The 20599-nt window shown below is 41.0% G+C and overlaps 1 protein-coding gene across 1 annotated transcript in view; it reads right to left on the bottom strand.

The window, feature by feature from the left end:
- The window catches only part of LOC129816555 (titin-like), a 176349-nt gene that overhangs the window by 90946 nt on the left and 64804 nt on the right, over positions 1–20599 (bottom strand). The window contains 11 exon segments of the mRNA XM_055871143.1: positions 16–158; positions 975–1101; positions 1260–1399; positions 1501–1767; positions 8653–8779; positions 8897–9036; positions 9129–9404; positions 9511–9780; positions 10207–10605; positions 11710–11772; positions 14108–14143. Coding sequence (XP_055727118.1) covers positions 16–158; positions 975–1101; positions 1260–1399; positions 1501–1767; positions 8653–8779; positions 8897–9036; positions 9129–9404; positions 9511–9780; positions 10207–10605; positions 11710–11772; positions 14108–14143 — 1988 coding nt within the window.

The following is a 20599-nucleotide window of genomic DNA, read 5'->3' as shown; positions in this document are numbered from 1 at the left end:
AGTATAAACACTTACTCTGTCACTTGGCTCCAACTTTGTACCCCCTAAGAACCATTCCACAGCAATTCCTTCATATGACAGTTCACAGTCGAAAGTGGCGGTCTCCCCAGCAGTAACAGTAACATCCTTGAGAGGCTGCAGCAGGCCGATTACCCGCGCTTTAGATTGAGGAGAAGACATTGTTAGTCACTCCCAAATCCCAAGACAAACCTAATTGCTAATCCTCATTTTGCGGATGCCCTGACGGCTGGCCACTGCTCTGGAGTCCTGTAAACCACCAGGACAACTGATAGGACTAGCGCAGAGGGACTTGACATTGGGGGGCCTTCCTCATTTGCATACCCGGTTTCCTTGAGATGTATATGGTCAGCAAAAAACTTTGAGAGGCAGGCATGTTGTAGCTCTGCCAATCACTAACCGCCCACTCTAGATAAGGCATGTGGATTCTAAAATAGCCACAACACCTGATTGGCCTTTAACTCACCCCTGCCAAACCACCTGCTAGGCAATCTGTCCCTGTCAATCAACCTCTCTGAATTTTGGGGGTACGCTGTTACCCAACTTTTACCCCAAAAATGGTTGCATCATGGCTAAGTATTGCATTGCATTGCCTTGGGTGTTTTGCAAGCAAGTAGATATTTAGATATATAAAAAGTGTGCCAGAATTGAAATCCAAACCGCAACACTTTTTATGACACACTTATTTGATAGCTTTAGTCCTCCCTTGTAAAACCTTTGACACCTAATTAAAAGGGGCTGTAAATGCCTGACTAAACCCTCATCTGACAGCTCTGGGGTTTACTTTACTTCAACCAACAGTTGGGAAATGTATCATTGAAGCCCACCAAAAAACAAATGAACGGATCAAACATTTTGATGGTGGCCTACTTGCATATCTTACAGAGTAACTCGAACAAATAAGTGCTTATCTCATTGTCAAATAAAAGTGTGAGTATGTGTTAAATCATTCTCACCTTTAACTCTAAGCTGAGCATTGGATTTAGCATTGGCAGCTTGGAAGTCAACTTCTCCGGCCTGATCCTTGCGAACGTTGTACAGGATAAGGACATGCCTTGTACCCTCCTCCTTAATCTCACAGTCCTTGAAAGAGAATACACTAACAGTTACTAAGTGAACCTCGTCAAATTATACATACCCTCTATTTTCTTTTACTTCTCTGTCTCCTCAACCGCTAGGAAATTTACTAAGGAATGTCCAATTACTGTATGTAGTCATAATGAAGTAGATATTTTTCTTACAGGAGACTGATGAAGGGCCTCTCCATTGAGCTTCCAGTGACCATGGACATCCTCGTCAGAGATCTCAGTCTCAAACTTGGCGATTTCAGTTTCTGTCACTTCCACGCTGTACAGGGGCCTGACAAACGTAATGTCACGATCTGTAGAAGAAACACAAAGACAACTCAAGTGTTTGTATAAATTAAATAAAATATATACTGCAATCCTCAAATGCTGAGCTAAAAACACTAAAGGCTACTACCTTCAATGTTGAGCTTGGCCGTGGTTCTGTCCGTATCACAATCACAGCTGTATTCTCCAATGTCGGCTTTCTCTGTCTTCTTAATGATCAGCATACGCCTCTTTCCATCGGCTTTGATGACCACGTTCTTGGAGGAAGTGATTTGCTGGTCACCTTTGAACCATTTCACCTCTGCATTGGGCTTGCTCAGTTCACAAATCATCGTCAGTTCATCTTTCTCAGTGACTGAGTAGTCGTGCAGTTTTGTCGTGAAGTAAGGCTTTCCCTCTGTTTATGAAAAAGAAACCACGATGAGTTGTGTGTGTGATATTTAAGTTTCGACAACGGCTTCTTTCCATCTACAGATTCTATAGATTTATTTTGATTGAACGTTTCAAGGGTTTTAACGATATACTAACTGAGAACTGTGTGCATGGCCTCTGAGATTTTGTCCATGGCCTCTACTTTGATCATGGATGTGTCATCAATGGACACCCCCTTGAAGGTCAATTTGTGCATCTTGCCATCGTCTGACATGTGCACAACTTGGCTGGGATGCAAACGCACATTGTTCTTGTACCAGGTGACCTGGATGTTGTCATGTGATACTGAACTCTGCTGTCTAGCGCTCAATACTGAACTCTGCTGTCTAGCGCTCCTTGACCATGACATCTTTAATGGGCTTCACAAACTCAAGGCGAATTCCTGATAAGACATTCAATTCATAAGAAATTCAATCATTGTCATGGTGAGAAGATCAATTTCAGTCATTTGTAATGAATTGAGTCAGGATTTAAACAGGAAGCACAGAAACATTTCTTCAGATTACATTGGATAACTAGTTTGACAGTGGTTCTCTTGCCCTCTGCCTCAAATATGTACTCAGCTTCATCCTCATATGCGGCAGATTTGACCACCAGAGTGTGTCTCTTTCCCTCATGGGTAATATCAAACTTATCATCAGCTGTCAACTCATGAGATCTCCTGAGCCAACGGAAGCCCTTAGGCACTCTGGACACCTCACACTCAAATCTGACCTCATATTTTTCATACACTTGTACATCACTCAAAGGTGTGACAAATGTAATTGGACTCTCTGTAGTTCAGAAGGAAACAGAGATAACGTGGCATCATGGCAATGCGTAGAGAACCACCACTGAAAATATTCACATTTACATGATCAAATATAAAAATCTCACCTTTCACCGTTCAGATTAGCAACACATTTAGCATTAGCAGCTGTAAATAGAATCTCCCCTGACAAGGGGGCCTTGAGGTTGTATAATATTAATGTGTGCTTTGCACCGTCCTCTATCGTTTCAATGTCCTATAAATGATAGCAACATTTGTATAGAAAATAATCCACATTAGATGAAGATGAAAGGGAAAAGGAGAAGGGAAGAGAATTCTATAGGCTGTTTCATTGTATTATTTCAAGATCACGTAAAGGATGTGAATGGATGATCACGTAATGGATATGAATGGTAGAATGGTATGAATGGTGGAATGGTCAAACAACAGTTAGAATGATTTGGTCAATGTAACATACAGGGGATTGAGTAAGGACTTCTCAGTTCAGTTTCCACTGGCCATGCACATCATCTTCAGAGATTTCTACCTCAAAATGAGCAGTCTTGCCTTCAAAGAGCTCAATGTCATACATTGGGCGAGTTATGTCTATATCTCGAGCTGCAAGTCAGGATGGAGAACACTACAATTACAAGAAAATCGCAAGAACGTTCTCAAAATACATGTTTGTTACTTAACAAACATTTGTATTTGCTTATCCTCAATGTTAATATTTGCCATGGTTTTGTCCGTTCCACAATCACATACGTATTGTCCCTTATCTCAGTCCTCCACTTTCTTGATGGACAACATTCTTCAATTCGCTTCAGCCCTTATGGTTACCATCTTAGAGGCCTTCATTTCAGTCTCATTATGGTACCACATGACTGGGACATCTTTGCTGAGTTCACAGTCCAGAGCGACTTTGACTTTCTCGACTGAAGTATAATCCTGCAACCTCACTACGAAGTATGCATCCCCCTCTGGAACATGGAGTCATGAGGAGGATGAGTGTTTTGACGTGATCTTCCTGTCCAGGTTGGTGCCCCCCCGGGTTCGTGCCATGGGGGAGATCTTTGTGGGCTATACTCTGCCTTGTCTCAGGGTAGTAAGTTGGTGGTTGAAGATATCCCTCTAGTGGTGTGGGGACGTGCGTTGGCAAAGTGGGTGGGGTTATATCCTGCCTGTTTGGCCCTGTCCGGGGGTATCGTTGGACAGGGCCACAGTGTCTCCCGACCCCTCATGTCTCAGCCTCCAGTATGTATGCTGCAATAGTTTATGTGTTGGGGGGCTAGGGTCAGCCTGTTATATCTGGAGTATTTCTCCTGTCTCATTCGGTGTTCTGTGTGAATTTAAGTATGCTCCCTCTAATCCTCTCTCCCTTTTTCTCTCTTTCTCTCTCTCTCTCTTTCTCTCTCTCTTCTCTCGGAGGACCTGAGCCCTAGGACCATGCCTCAGGACTACCTGGCCTGATGACACCTTGCTGTCCCCAGTCCACCTGGTCATGCTGCTGCTCCAGTTTCAACTGTCCTGCCTGCGGCTATGGAACCCTGACCTGTTCACTGGACGTGCTACCTTGTCCCGGACCTGCTGTTTTGGACCCTCTCTCTACCGCACCTGCTGTCTCTAACTCTGAATGATCGGCTATGAAAAGCCAACTGACATTTACTCTTCAGGTGATGACCTGTTGCACCCTCTACCACCACTGTGATTATTATTATCTGACCCTGCAGGTCAACTATGAATGTTTGAACATCTTGGCCATTTCCATTTATAATCTCCACCCGGGACTGCCAGAAGAGGACTGGCCACCCCTCAGAGCCTGGATCCTCTCTAGGTTTCTTCCTAGGTTCTGGCCTTTCAAGGGAGTTTTTCGTAGCCACAGTGCCTTTACATCTGCATTGCTTGCTGTTGTCACGTTCCTGACCTATTTATGTTAGTTTTTGTGTGTTAGTTGGTCAGGACGTGAGGTTGGGTGGGCATTCTATGTTATCTGTTTCTATGTTGGTTTTGGTTTGCCTGGTATGGCTCTTGATTAGAGGCAGGTGGTTTGCGTTTGCCTCTAATTAAGAGTCATATTTAGGTAGGGCATTCTCACTGTTTGTTTGTGGGTGATTGTCTCCTGTGTCTGTATGTATGTTCGTACCACATAGGACTGTAGCGTTTGTTTGTTTCGTTTCGATGTCGTCTGTTTTCCTGTACGTAAGTTTATGTTTAGTTATGTAAGTTTATGTTCAGGTTGCGTCAACGTTGTTTTGTTATTTTGTAAGCTTGTTAAAGTGTTTTGTTTCGTTTCGTGTTGCCATCATATTTTATAATAAAGATGGCTTATTTCCCTAAGCCTGCGTTTTGGTCTGAGGATCCTTCTCTCCTCACCTCTTCCGAGGATGAGGAGAGCACAAGCCGTTACAGCTGTTTGGGGTTTTAGGCTGGGTTTCTGTACAGCACTTTGTGGCATTGGCTGATGTAAAAAGGGCTTTGTAAATAAATTTGATTGATTATGCATTCTGTATTTATGTACTGTAGCGTGGTGCAAATCCTTGAATGACAAACAATTTGAATGAAGCAACAAAGCAAGGGTTACCTATCACTGTCAGTTTTGCCATTGAGAGAATTCCTTTAGCCTCTGCCTTAACCTGGCAGATATCATCAAGAGTCAACTCCTTGATTTCTAACGCGTGTTTCTTTCCACGACTATGGATGAGCACGGTTCTGCTCACATGGAGTTCTACTTCATTTTTGTACCATGTCACAGGTACATTCTCATGAGAGAGCTCAAGCTCAAACCGAGCTGTGTTACCTTCCTTCTCAGTTTGGTCCTGAAGTCGCAATTCAAATTTGAGCCTCATACCTAAACTCAGCAAAAAAAGAAACGTCCTCTCACTGTCAACTGGATTTATTTTCAGCAAACTTAACATGTGTAAATATTTGTAGGAACATAACAAGATTCAACAACTGAGACATTATGTGACTAACAGAAATGGAATAACGTGTCCCTGAACAAAGGGGGGTTCAAAATCAAAAGTAACAGTCAGTATCTGGTGTGGCCACCAGCAGCATTAAGTACTGCAGTGCATCTCCTCCTCATGGACTGCACCAGATTTGCCAGTTCTTGCTGTGAGATGTTACCCCACTCTTCCACCAAGGCACATGCCAGTTCCCGGACATTTCTGGGCAGAATGGCCCTAGCCCTCACCTCCCGATCCAACAAGTCCCAGATGTGCTCAATGGGGTTGAGATCCGGGCTCTTCGCTGGCCATGGCAGAACACTGACATTCCTGTCTTGCAGGAAATCACGCACAGAACGAGCAGTATGGCTGGTGGCATTGTCATGCTGGAGGGTCATGTCAGGATGAGCCTGCAAGAAGTATACCACATGAGGGAGGAGGATGTCTTCCCTGTAACGCACAGCTTTGAAATTGCCTGCAATGACAACAAGCTTAGTCCGATGATGCTGTGACACACCGCCCCAGACCATGACGGACCCTCCACCTCCAAATCGATCCCGCTCCAGAGTACAGGCCTCGGTGTAACGCTCGTTGCTTCGACGATAAACGCAAATCCGACCATCACCCCTGGTGAGACAAAACTGCGACTCGTCAGTGAAGAGCACTTTTTGCCATTCCTGTCTGGTCCAGCAATGGTGGGTTTGTGCCCATAGGCAACGTTGTTGCCGGTGATATCTGGTGAGGACCTGCCTTACAACAGGCCTACAAGCCCTCAGTCCAACCTCTCTCAGCCTATTGCGGACAGTCTGAGCACTGATGGAGGGATTGTGTGTTCCTGGTGTAAATCGGGCAGTTGTTGTTGCCATCCTGTACCTGTCCCGCAGGTGTGATGTTCGGATGTACTGATCCTGTGCAGGTGTTGTTATATGTGGTCTGCCACGGCGAGGACAATCAGCTGTCCATCCTGTCTCCCTGTAGCGCTGTCTTAGGCGTCTCACAATACGGACATTGCAATGTATTGCCCTGGCCACATCTGCAGTCCTCATGCCTCCTTGCAGCATGCCTAAGGCACGTTCACACAGATGACCAGGGACCCTGGGCATCTTTCTTTTGGTGTTTTTCAGAGTCAGTAGAAAGGCCTCTTTAGTGTCCTAAGTGTTCATAACTGTGACCTTAATTGCCTACCGTCTGTATGCTGTTAATATCTTAACGACCGATCCACAGGTGCATGTTCATTAATTGTTTATGGTTCATTGAACAAGCATGGGAAACGGTGTTTAAACCCTTTACAATGAAGATCTGTGAAGTTATTTGGATTTTTACAAATTATCTTTGAAAGACAGGGTCCTGAAAAAGAGACATTTCTTTTTTTGCTGAGTTTATATTATGTTAGGTGAGTGCATAGTGGACTTAGTTAAGAGAAAATGATTTCAACTCGTGAAATAATGAATGAATCACAACTTTTGATGATATCAAACAAAAACCACTCACAGGGTGTCAAGTCTAATAACAATGGTTCCATACTTACCCTCCACAGTGAGTGTAGAGGTTGAATTTTTGCCCAAGGCTTCTATACTGTAATTTCCCTCATCATCAAACTCACCATTGTTTATGACCAACATACGTTTTATTCCATCATTGATTATTTCATATTTTTTGTCTGATGTACCAATAGTGTCTGACCCCTTTAACCACATGACTTCAGGCACATCCCTTGTGATAGTACATTCAAACATAGCCTGTTTCTTTTCAGGTACAGACATGCCGTTTAAGGGGACTGTGAAGTTCATTTCCATCTCTGGGAGGTACGAATAAGGCTCTCTTTGTCAATACATGCATAACATCATCGATACATACATTACATGACCAAAAGTATGTGGACACCTGCTTGTCGAACATCTCATTCCAGAATCATGTGCATTAATATGGAGTTGGTCCCCCCTTTACTGCTATAACAGCCTCCACTCTTATGAGAAGGGTTTCCACCTGATGTTGGAACATTGCTGCGGGGACTTGCATCCTTTCAGCCACAAGAGCATTAGTGAGGTCACTGATGTTGGGCGATTAGCTCTGGCTCGCAGTCGGCATTTCAATTCATCCCAAAGGGGTTTGATGGGGTTGAGGTCAGGGCTCTGCGCAGGCCAGTGAAGTTCTTCCACACCGATTTGGACAAAACATTTCTGTCTGGACCTCACTTTGTGCAAGGGGGCATTGTTTCCTGAAACAGGAAAGGGCCTTCCCCAAACTGTTGCCAGAAGGTTGAATTCACAGAATCGTCTAGAATGTCATTGTATGCTGTAGTGTTAAGATTTTCCTTCACTGGAACTAAGGGGCCTAGCCCAAACCATGAAAAACAGCCTGAGACCATTATTCCTCCTCCAGGAAACTTGACAGTTGGCACAAAGCATTCGGGCAGGTAGCGTTGTCCTGGCATCTGCCAAACCCAGATTTGTCCATCAGACTGCCAGATTGTGAAGCGTGATTCATCACTCCAGAGAACGCATTTCAACTACTCCAGAGTCCAATGGTGGCGAGCTTTACACCACTCCAGCCGACGCTTGGCATTCGCATGGTGATCTTAGGATTGTGTGCGGCTGCTCGGCCATTGAAACCCATTTTATGAAGCTCCCAACGAACAGTTATTGTGCTGACGTTGCAAAGAGGCAGTTTGGAACGCGGTAGTGAGTGATGCAACTGAGGACAGATGATTTTTAAGCGCTACACACTCGCTGGTCCCGTTCTGTGAGCTTGTGTGGCCTACCACTTCGCGGTGGAGTCGTTGTTGCTCCTAGACGTTTCCACTTCACAATAACAGCACTTACAGTTGACCGGGGCAGCTCTAGTAGGGCAGAAATTTGACGAACTGACTTGTTGGAAAGGTGGCATCCTATGACAGTGCCACGTTGAAAGTCACTGAGCTCTTCAGTAAGGTCATTCTACTGCCAATGTTTGTCTATGGCGATTGTATGGCTGTGTGCTTGATTTTATCACCTGTCAACAACAGCTGATGGTGAAATAGCCAAATCCACTAATTTGAAGGGGTGTCCACATACTTTTGTATATACAGTATAATGCAAATACATACATACATACATACATACATACATACATACATACATACATACATACATACTGTGCTCTTGGAACAATTGCTTACCCTTGACTGTGAGCACAGCACTAGTGACAGCATTCAGAGCTGTGTAAGACACTTCACCAGACGCGTCCAGTGGAACACTTTTCAGAGTGAGGAAACGTTTATTGCCCTCCATTTTGATCTCACATGTCTGATAATGCACAATAAAAAGAAAAACGATATCAAAGACTGTTCAACATTTCTAAAAATTGTGGTTACGCTTAGTGTTCGTGCAAATATTACAGTCAAATCATAAGACAAGTCTTACCGGCGATCTTGTTAAGACCTGCCCTCTATGTTTCCATTCTCCAGGCACATCCTCTTCAGATATCTCCGTTTCAAATGTAACATCCTCTTTCTCGACCACCTCACAACTGGAGAGAGGTTTCAAGATCTCAGCTTCACGTTCTGTAAAAATATCAAAAGTATATAATAAGCATTCACTAGGTAGCCTTACTGGATTCAACACCATACAAGATATGAGTGATTGTGCAACCAACCTCCAAGAGTTAGGTTAGCTGTGTATCTGTGGCCTTCAACCTCCATGGTATATTCTGCAATATCTTCGGGCTGTGCATTCTTTATTGTGAGAGTCAGGACTTTGCCTTCTTTCTTGACCTCAGTCTTGTCAGTAGGATCATTAGGAATCTCATCGTTGCCTTTGAAAAACTTCCAGTTGGGGGTTTCTTTGAAGAGCTCACATTTGAAAGTGGCAGTGGCCTTGGGTTTCACATGCTGATCTTTCAATGGTTTCACCAACCAGTCTCTGACAATTTCTGTAAACATTTATTTGTGATCAGTTTTCGTACGTAGACTAACAGATTCAGTATATTTATATTGTTGATAAGTGTCAACGGTTTATTTAGGGAATTCTCTACATACCAATGATTTTGACAGTTGTTTTAGTCCTGATGAGTTCACACTCGCATGCGTAGATTCCAGCGTCGTCATCTCCCATGTTCTGGATCGTAACGGCTTGTTGCATTCCAATAACGTTGATGGCCACCTTTCCAGCGATTACTTTGAGGACTTTACCACTCTTCATCCAGGTCACTTCTCTCTCCTTGTTCAACTCACAGGTCAGGTACATAGGCTGCCCCTTCAGGACCGACGTCTCCTCACCCAGCTCTTTCACCCACTTCACGGGCAGTTCTGAACAGGTAAGTATTAGGTCATTATTTACATGAAAATGGGCATACAAATGATTTCCATCAAAATATAAAGGTACAATGCATCAACCCATATCAATAATATATACATAGAATTATCATCACAACTTAAACGTGACAAAAGCTACATAGATTAGGGAATACTTTATCAAAAAGGGGAGTACTCTCCATCAAATTGTGTAGTTATACGGAATACATTTTTATATGACAATATAAAACATGACATTAAGTAAACAATCGTTATTTAAGCTACATCAACTGGAAATAATTGGTATCAGCTTTTCAGTGGTTTACATGATTTTGTACAGAAATATGATTCTTATAAATACATAATTAATTAATTGTTAGTCATTTCTTATATAATGGAAATAATTCACATTCTTTCAATTAAGAAAATTCTCTGAAATACCTTCAACAATGAGTTTGGCAGTTGTTGTCTTTTCCTTGTTGCCCAGCTTGGCAACACAAGTGTACTCTCCAGTGTCCACCAGTTGGACGTCAATAATGGCCAGTCTGCGATCTTTGCCATCAGAGGTGAATTTGTGTTTTGGACTCTCTCTTAGGTTGCTGCCATCTTTCATCCATGTAGTTACAGCAGTAGAAGGTGAAACTTCACACTCAAACGTAGCAGATGCACCAACAGCATCACCTTCTTGTAACACTATGTCTTTGAGTGGTTTCGTAAACTTCAGTGGAACTGCTTTGAGCTGGAATCCAAAAGGATTAGCATCTGGGGGTTTGTCTCCTCCACCACCACCGGGTTTCAGTCCTCTACCCCTGCCTTCACCAGGGGATGGAGTTTTGCCTGCTACAATTTAGACACAATTACACAGATTAGATGTTTAGCGTGTTTACAGCAGTTAAAAGTGTTAACATTTTCAAACTAATAATTTTTTTACACTTACCATGATATTTCCTAATAGAAAATGTGAGTGCTGCGTCAGCTGTCCAAAATAATTTTTATGATAGTGGAAGAAGTTTAGAAGTTTAAATTGTTAAAGGCTGGCTAGTGTTGAAAAATGTAGGCTAGTGTAGTAGAATCAGGCTAATGACTGTATCATAAATAGTAGTGGGACAGTAGCCTTTCTAAAATGGAGATTTGGATCATGGATGCAGATTGGTTGATAGGCGTTTGTTATTCACAATAATTCATGGCAAATGCCAGTTCCATTTGAATTATCAATGCGCATCCACTGTCCCCCAGTGACCCGGACGCAACAATTGGTGACTCAGACCTGGACTTGGACTTGACCAGTAGCGACACTGTTGTTATTAACTCTCATCCTTGCTTAATTTTCAACATGCTAGATACAACAGCAAATGCTACTGTATTAACTGCTAGCCTTACTATTGTAATATGCAAGACAGTAAGATAGCTTCCTTATTATGAAGAATTAATAATTAATTTAGTTGGCTAGCTAGCAAGGGAATGTTAGCCAGCCTGCATAGCAACTATTTTTGTTATAACTAGCACACAAAAAAAAGAAAGATGTATATTCTGATTGCTTATTTGAAAAGCAGTGAATGAGACAAAGATTTTGTCCAACTTGTTGGGAAAGTGGTCAAAGTAGCTAATTTCTTTCAAAAGCAAGTGTTCACAGTGAATAGAATGTTGGATGTCATTGCTGAATTATGAGAGGTTTAGAATATTGAAGGTTTTGGGAAGGACACAAATCTTAATAGTTTAAGAAGAATAAATTATATTAAAAAGCTATTGACAAGAAATGTAAGTTTAACCTGTCTGCACGTTTTAAAGTTTGAACAGTCGTTATAATGTAAACCGTTCAAATTTAGTTACAGTGACAACACTGTGAAGAAAGAGAATAAGCTTAAAAATACTATGCAGGAAAAGAGTAGTGTGCTAATGCAGCACTCTAAAAAATCTATTATTTTCACATGGCTACAGTCTTACCTTTGAGGCCTCTGCCTCTGCCTGCACCTCTACCTGCACCTGCTTCTTCTGCTGGCTTTCCATCTGTTTAAGATATTTAGAATGACTACAACGTAAAGACAGATCACATTCAAATCCCTTGTAAAATCCCTTCCATCTGTTTATAATAGTTCAAATGACTACAATGTAAAGACAGATCACATTCAAATCCCTTGTAAATATTTTTACTCAGAATTGTACATACAATAAGGTGAGATAAATAAAGATGAAGGGTGATGATGAAAACAAATTGACAATGGATGATGGGAAATGGGTATATAATACACAATGTCAAATACCATGTAGAATAACAACATGCTAAATATGTGCTTTTTACATGGATTTACAGACAAATAACACAAACATGGAGACTGACATGGAGAAACAAAACACAATGATGACAAACATTACATAGAATAAGATGGAAATGGATGAAGATTGTTTGGGATAAAATACTTTTTCTGATGAAAATTATCGACATGAAGAAACAATACAGAATGATGACAAACATTAACATGTAGAACATCATTTTTTTTTTGATGGAAATGGGTGGAGATTATTTGGAGTGAAGGACTTTTTCTGAGCCATTAATGTTGATTCGCTGCAGCCTTCATCTCACCTCGTCTTGGCATTCCAGGGGTCTCAAGTGCATCACCTTCCTCTCCCCAGTTTTCTGTGGACCCAGAACTATCACGAGGGACAAGTTCCCATCCCCAACCTTCATTGTCAGATTCCTCCTCAACCTCTGGCTCCTCCTCAAAGACTTCCTCCTCCAGCTGAGTGGAGATCTTTCGTAACTGTACCGCTTTGGGAGAAAGCTCTTTCATTCCTGGCACCTTCTCTGGTGGTGCTCCATTACTTTTCTCTTGTGGTGATTTCCTTTGAACTTTTTTTAGGGTAACACATTCAAATGAATCTTTTGGTGAAACTTCTTTGGGCAGCTTTTGGGTCCTTTCTGCCCTGGGCTTACTCTCCATAGTATCTTTTTCTATTTCTTGTGGTTTTTCAACCTTAGGTGAAGGAGTCTTTTTCAGTTCCACCATTTTCTTAAGTGTCTCTTCATGCTTTAAAGGTTTGTCTTCTTTGTCCTCTGGTTCTCTTGGCACGCGATCAACCTTTTTTAACTGTACTGGCTTTTCCACTTGAGGACTCTTTTCCATTTTCTTTACGGGTGCTGTCTTTGGAGGACTTGACTCTTGTTGAGGTTTTTTTTCAGCTTCTTTTGTCTCAGGCGCCTTCTCAGGATTCACAGCTTCTGTGTCAGCTTTAGGTGACTTTGAAAATGGATTCAATTTAACATCTTCCTTCCCTTGCTCCTGTGTTGGAATCCTTTTCACCTTTGTCAGTGGTTTGTCAGAATCCCGGACTTGTTCATCTTCAGGAACTTTGGTCACTGGTTTTAATTTGACTGCCTGTGGCTCTTCTTTAGCACTAGGAAGTCTATCAGCTTTCTTACGATCAACAGGTTCTTTAATGTCTTCATCTCTTGGTTGTCTCTTACCTCTCTTGAAAACCACAGATTCTTTGTCTTTGTCCTTCTCTGGCTCAACGGTCACAGCTTTAGAAGATTTTTGGAACAGTTTTAACTTCACAGTTTCTTGTTCTTTTTCATCTGATGGTAATCTGGACAGCTTCTTTCGGGCTAAACTTGGGTCTGTTGGTGCCTCTTCTTTCACCCCCTTGGGAGTTTGCTTCAAAGTCATTTTGTCCTCTTCTTTTTCATCTCTGGGAATGGTCTTCCGAGACCATTTGTCTTCAGTTGAGTCTTTTGGTTCATTTTCTTTAGGTGTCTTTACTTTAGCAGCTTCAGGTATCTTGCTGATTGCATCGGTCTTGCTTATTTTCTCTGCCTCATATCTTTCAGATATTGTTACTTCACCTTCATCACACACTCTCTCTTCAAAGTCATGGATTGTATGCTTTGTCATTTTTGGATGTTTCTTTAGTGGTGCTGGCAGATCTTCAAAGGGGACTGAAGGTACTTTCTTCAGTGATATAATATCTTGTTCTCCCTCCACGTCTTTGGATATCCAGGTTGTTTTCTTCAAAGTTGGCGTGACAAGTTTTTCTTTTTCCTCAATGTGAATTTTAGCTTTTTGTCGGAGAACTGCAGCAAAGGTTTCACATTGCACATAACAGCTCACTTAACAAGATAATAACATTGAAAACATCACACCAGACAACATTCAAACCCTGAGGTTTTACACATTGAACAATAAACACACAACAAACAAAGAAACAAACAAAATTCACAGAAAACAACAATGCCACGGTACACAATAGTACTAGATATTGAAAAGTTTGAGCTGGATATTTATTGTTAAGCAAGGAATAGGGAAATGGGATTATAAATTAAGAAGAAAACAAGTATTCATCATACCTTTCTTAGCTGGTCCTGGTGCCTGCTTGCCTTCACCTAGCAGGAAAATTATAGAAAAGTTTTTTTTTTAATTGTCCACTTATATGGGATTCAAGCCTCAATATATATGGGATATATGATATATGGGATACAAGCCTCAATGTATCATGTACGGTTAGGACATTGAGATATGATTGAGGAAACCAACGCAATCACGTTCTATAAGAGATTGATTCATTTCTCTTTGAATGGTGTTGGGCATTAGTCTTGAGGAACCAATCCTGGAATTTCAAGGGATATTCCTCCCATAACCAATCAAAGATCAGGACAATGAAAGTAATATTATCAAGTGAAGATATAAATGAGGGAATATATTACATGCTCACATTTTTGTCATTAATACATTTCAGGATGAGAACTTAGTTAAGACAAACAAAATGGCATGACATACAAAACCCCAGTATTGCTGAGAAGGAGATTAGAGGTGGCACCTACCTGATTTAAATAGTATAACAGGCACATACAATATTATATTAAGGACAGAAAAAAAACAGGAATGCTTTGTGAAATGAAGAGGTAACATTCTTGTTGAATGAAATTGTTAAGTGACTTGGAGAAACCCAAGCCAAATATACTAGCCTCAACCCTCTATGCCTAGAATAAGGTTGAAGAAAGCATGCTTGGTTTTATTTGGATGGTATGGTATTCAGAATATTAATAGGATATTAGTTTGTGATTTTATTTATTTTATTGGAACATTCTTAGCTGAATACCTGGCTTTATATTGTCTTGTTCTTGCTCTTGGATGACAGGCTTTGTCTCCTCTGTAGCCTTTTTCTCTCGAGGTGCTTCAAAATAGTGTTTCAGATTTAGATTTGCCCAAGAAGCATTCATTCACGAATGTATAGAAATAACTTTAAGAAAATAAATGACAAACATTTAACAGAAATGTACCTTCAAGAGGGCTGACTTTCTTTGCAAGTTGCTCAGTGGGCTTTGGAAATGTTTTCTTCTCCTTTACTGGTACTTCAAATAAAATGATACTATGATCATAATCAAGACACTGGATATTGGGGGTAAGCATTAAACCACCGAGAAGAAACATGTTTTCAACACACAAAGACACATAATAAATAATATGTAATATCCCAAATACATCACACAAACAAACATAACAGACAGGATAGCAAGGATTGGCCTTGTTATACCTTTTGGGGGAGCAACATAATCTTCACTTGAAAGAGACACCACTTCAGCAACAGCCTTCTTTTCTGGTTTAGACTCAGACTTAGGCTCAGGTTTAGACTCTGGCTTAGACACTTTCTTTAGAAGTGGCTCTGCTGGCTTTGGAGGCTCAGCAACAGCATTCTTCTCTGGTTTAGACTCAGGCTTAGACACTTTCTTTAGAAGTGGCTCTGCTGGCTTTGGAGGCTCAGCAACAGCCTTTTTCTCTGGCTTAGGCTCAGACTTAGGTTCAGGTTTAGACTCTGGCGAAGACAATTTCTTAAGAAGTGTCTCAGCAGGCTTTGAAGGTGACTCCTTCACCTCTTCAGCAATAGCTGTTTTCTCTGGCTTGGGCACTTTCTTTGCAAGAGGCTCAGCAGGCTTTGGAGCTGATTCCTTCTCCTTTGCTGGAACTTGAAATAAAATGATATGGTCATAATCAAGATACTACAGAGCATTGGACCACTAAGAAAGTATCAGAGAAAGATGTTATCAAATATAAACAGAGCACACACCACACAGAGAAAAACATAAAACATGCATAACATAGACACAAACATAACACACAAAATATAAAGATTTTTAAAAATTTGTATTTTAGGTTTTCTTGTTATACCTTTTTTGGGAACATCTTCTTCAAGAATAGCTATCTTCTCTGGCTTAGTCTCTGGCTCAGCCACTTTCTTTACAAGTGGCTTAGTAGGCTTAGGTGGTGATTCCAGCTCAGCAATAACCATTGTCTCTGGCTTAGGCACTTTGTTAGGAATTGGCTCAGCCGGCTTAAGAGGTGATTCTTTCACCTCCTCAGCATTCATTTTTTCTGGTTTAGACTCTGGCGAAGACACTCTCTTTACAAGTGGCTCTGCCGGCTTTGGAAGTGTTACTTTCACCTCTTCAGAAACAGCTGTTTTCTCTAGCTTAGGCACTTTCTTCACAAGCGGCTCAGTGGGCTGTGGGAGTGTTTCCTTCTTCTTTGCTGGTACTAGAAATAAAGTTATTTTATGATTAAAACCAAGACACTACAGATTGGGGTAAGCAGTAGAGCACCAAGAAAGTACCAAGGAAAGATGTGATCAAACAGAAAACATACAAAAACACACAAATAAGAAAATATCCCAAACACAAAAACACAAAACATACAGACAAACAACAGACCAAAAAGCATGATTTTAAGAGTGATGCAAGAGTGAAGATTTGTATTTCAAGGATTGCCCTGGTTATACCTTTTTGAGGAGAAACATCTTATTTAATTGACAGAGACACCTCTTCACCTATAGCCATCTTCTTTGTATTGGTCTCTGGCTTAGACTCTGGTTTGGCTACTTTCTTTGCAAGTGGCTCAACAGGCCCTGGGGGTGATTCTTCCACCACATCAGCAATAACTGTCTTCTCTGGCGTAGTCACTTTCTTTACAAGTGTCTCAGCAGGCTTTGGAGGTGATTCTTCCACCACATCAGCAATAACTGTCTTCTCTGGCGTAGTCACTTTCTTTACAAGTGTCTCAGCAGGCTTTGGAGGTGATTCTTCCACCACGTCAGCAATAACTGTCTTCTCTGGCGTAGTCACTTTCTTTACAAGTGTCTCAGCAGGCTTTGGAGGTGATTCTTCCACCACATCAGCAATAACTGTCTTCTCTGGCGTAGTCACTTTCTTTACAAGTGTCTCAGCAGGCTTTGGAGGTGATTCTTCCACCACGTCAGCAATAACTGTCTTCTCTGGCGTAGTCACTTTCTTTACAAGTGTCTCAGCAGGCTTTGGAGGTGATTCTTTCACCCTTACAGTAACAGCCTTCCTCTCTGGTGTAAGCTTTTGCCTAGCATCTATCTTAGACTCTGATTTAGCCTCTGGTTTAGGCTCTGGCTTAGCATCTAGTTTAGGCTTAGGCTCTGCCTTAACCTCTGCTTTAAGCTCTGGCTTAGGATCTGGCTTAGCATTTAGTTTAGGCTTAGGCTCTGGCTTTAACACTTGTGGCTCAGCGGGCTGTGGTACATTTTTCACCTCTACTTCAATAACATCATTATTTTCTGGCTTAACCTCTAGCCTAACCTCTGGCATAGGATCTGGTTTAACCTCTGGTTTAGGTTTAGGCTCTGTTTTAGCCTCTGGCTTAGGCTCTGGCTTAGACTCTGGCGTAGACACTTTCTTTACAAGTGTCTCAGCAGGCTTTTCAGCAATAACCCTCTTCTCTGGCTTAGACTCTAGCTTGATTTCAGGCTTAGTCTCTGGTTTAGCCACTTTCTTTGCAAATGGCTCAGATTCTTTCACCCCTTCAGCAACAACAGTCTTCTCTAGCTGAGCTAAGTGGTTCAACAGGCTGTGGAGGTGATTCCTTCTTCATTGCTGGTTCTTGAAAATAAATTATACCATGGTCAAGATCAATATACTACAGATTGGGGTAAGCAGTCGAGCACCAAGAAAATACCAAAAAAAGAAATGATCAAATGGAGAACACAAAGGATACACAAAAAATACACAGAAACAACACAGAATCACAAAACAGGCGCAAGAGTGGCGCAGGAGTTGTGTATTTTGAACACATAAAAGGATGTATTGATATGGGATGGCAAACACTGGAATGAAGAAAGTTGATGATCAATACTTGGCAAAAAAAAGTTTAATTTCAAACTAAGCATGAAATGGAATTGCTGGCTGATTTTGCTGACAGACAATTGCGATAATGATGAGATTAAAAATGTAACATTTACTTAGTATCCCTCTTGAAGGCGAGGCTTTTGAATATATATTGTCCTTCTTCTGTGAGACAAGAGTTTCCTTCTCAGCTAGAATATCTTTAACAGGTTTTCCTTTGTCATTGACCGGTTTCTTAGTTTGGATGTCCTAAACTATAAGAGGTATCTCTTCGAGGGGTTCTCTCTCATAGAAGGTATCTTGTCTGTGCCTTCCTTGGATTCAATTACTTTGGCAGGTTTTCCTTTTTCAAGTATCTGTTTCTTTGATTCAAAGTTCTCAACTCTAAGAGGTGGTCTCTTCAGTGGTTTCCTTTCTCTTAGTAAGTCTCTTGTCTAATGTTTGCTCCTTTTACTTTGGCAGATTTGCCTTCCTCAACTACTTGTTTCTTAGTTTGCTTGTCCTCAACTGTACGAGGTATCTCTTCAGTGGCTTCCTCTCCAGTAGTAAGAGTCTTCTCAAAGGTTTCCTCCGTGGATTGAATTACTTTGGAAGTTTTGTTTTCTCAACTACCTGTCTCTTTATTTTGAAGTCCTAAACTGTACGAGTTATCTCTTCAGTACAAACTAATCCCTGTCCTTTATCTTTGGGCAACGCAAGGTTTTTGGTAGAGAAACCTTCTGACAAAGGTGTTTTGTCCTTTCCTGTATCAACTTGAAGATTTGATATGTTTTGCCTTAATGATTCTACTCTGATAGAAGATTATACTGGTTCTGTGGATTCTACTGGTTGAGAAAAACTTTCTTGGCTAGATCTACTTTCAGAAGCATGTTTATCTGTTGGTTTGGGGAAAATATTATCTGTGGTTCTCTTTCTATTCTGTGAAACATCCATAACAGATGCCTCTTGATTCAAAGTGTATTCTTCATGTTCCTGGGTAGAAGCTTCTCTTGGAGAACTATTGTCTATCCTAACAGAGATCTCCTGTCTTCTGCCTGACTTATCCTTCTTCTCTGATACCCTGGTGGTAATTTCCTGTTTCTTGACCATGTCGGCTTTCTCTCTTTGCACTTTCTTATCTGTTTCTATTACCTTGCTTTCACCCTCAACTACCGACGGTCAATCAATAGACTTTTTCATAGATATTTCTTCACTTATACTAGCACTCCCTTGTTTCATGTCAGTAACTTCTTCATATTTTTTTATAAATCCTGTCCTGTTTTTTGTCAGATAATACTTTCAAAGATACAGTATCCTTCTGTATAGGTAACCTGTCCTTTGTATCATCTTTGTCAACTTTTTGGACAAAATGTTCTTCTATAGATTGAACTGCTTGATGGATAGGTACATATTCAATAGTAACCTCTTCTGTCTTTAACTCAATTACATCAACATAAATAGTTCCCTTAGTTTGATGCATGTCTCCTCTTCCTCTCTAAACACGATACTTGCAGGGTAAACACTTAGCAGTGTTTCTTTTACTTTTGTAGACAATTCAGGAGACTCCCTCTGAAGAGATCTATCCTGTTTGACTGGTAAATATGCATCTAGATCAGACCTAGTAAGAACCTTAGTAGCTCTATGTTTCCTTTTGGAAACCTTGCTAACAGAGTGTTCATGTTTCATATCTGACTTTTTATATTTTTGGTCAGATACTTTTTCTGGTACGGTATCTTCTGTCTTTACTGAAATCTCCTGTCGTGACATCAATGTAGTACTCTTGTCCAATATATCCCCTTTGTCTTTGTATGATACCTCTGCATTTGCATGCCACACTTCTTCATGCTGAAAGACTTCTTCTATTGGAGGAGCTCTCTCCATCGTGTAAGAAACCTCCCGCAACTTGTGAGTTTTCAAAGATCTCCTTTTCTCAGCCATCTGCAGACTGGAAGTCATTTGAAGTTCTAAAGATATTTTCAAGAGTTCCACACCAAATGGTGGTTGCAAGAGATTATTGACAAAACACTACATAAAGACAAACATTGCGTAAAAAAAAACACAGATTAAAAAGAGAGTGGTACTGGCGTACCATTATAAATATCTAAGTGAAGTAAGATTTTAGAATTTTGAACACATAAACATACAGAACACTTAGAATACCTGTTCCTTTTCTTTGTGGCATAACTTCTATTTCTGAAGTTGGAACTTTCTTTTCTTCTTCCATCTCCTTTTTAGGGTTAGTAACAGGTACCTTTTCAGTAGGTTTTTTCTCAGGTACTTTCTCAACAGGTACCTTTTCAGTAGGTTTTTTCTCAGGTACCTTCTCAACAGGTACCTTTTCAGTAGGTTTTTTCTCAGGTACCTTTTCAGTAGGTTTTTTCTCAGGTACCTTCTCAACAGGTACCATTTCAGTAGGTTTTTTCTCAGGTACCTTCTCAACAGGTACCATTTCAGTAACTTTTTTCTCAGGTACCTTCTCAACAGGTACCTTTTCAGTAGGTTTTTTCTCAGGTACCTTCTCAACAGGTACCTTTTCTGTAGGTATTTTCTCAGGTACCTTCTCAACAGGTACCTTTTCAGTAGGTTTTTTCTCAGGTACCTTCTCAACAGGTACCTTTTCTGTAGGTATTTTCTCAGGTACCTTCTCAGTAGGTATTTTCTCAGGTACCTTCTCAACAGGTACAGGTTTCTGTTTGGGCTCCATCACTTCAAGCGCACACA

The sequence above is a fragment of the Salvelinus fontinalis genome, chromosome 19, assembly GCF_029448725.1.
Source record: "Salvelinus fontinalis isolate EN_2023a chromosome 19, ASM2944872v1, whole genome shotgun sequence".
Classification (NCBI taxonomy): Eukaryota; Metazoa; Chordata; class Actinopteri; order Salmoniformes; family Salmonidae; genus Salvelinus; species Salvelinus fontinalis.
This window is presented reverse-complemented; position numbering and strand designations above follow the sequence as displayed.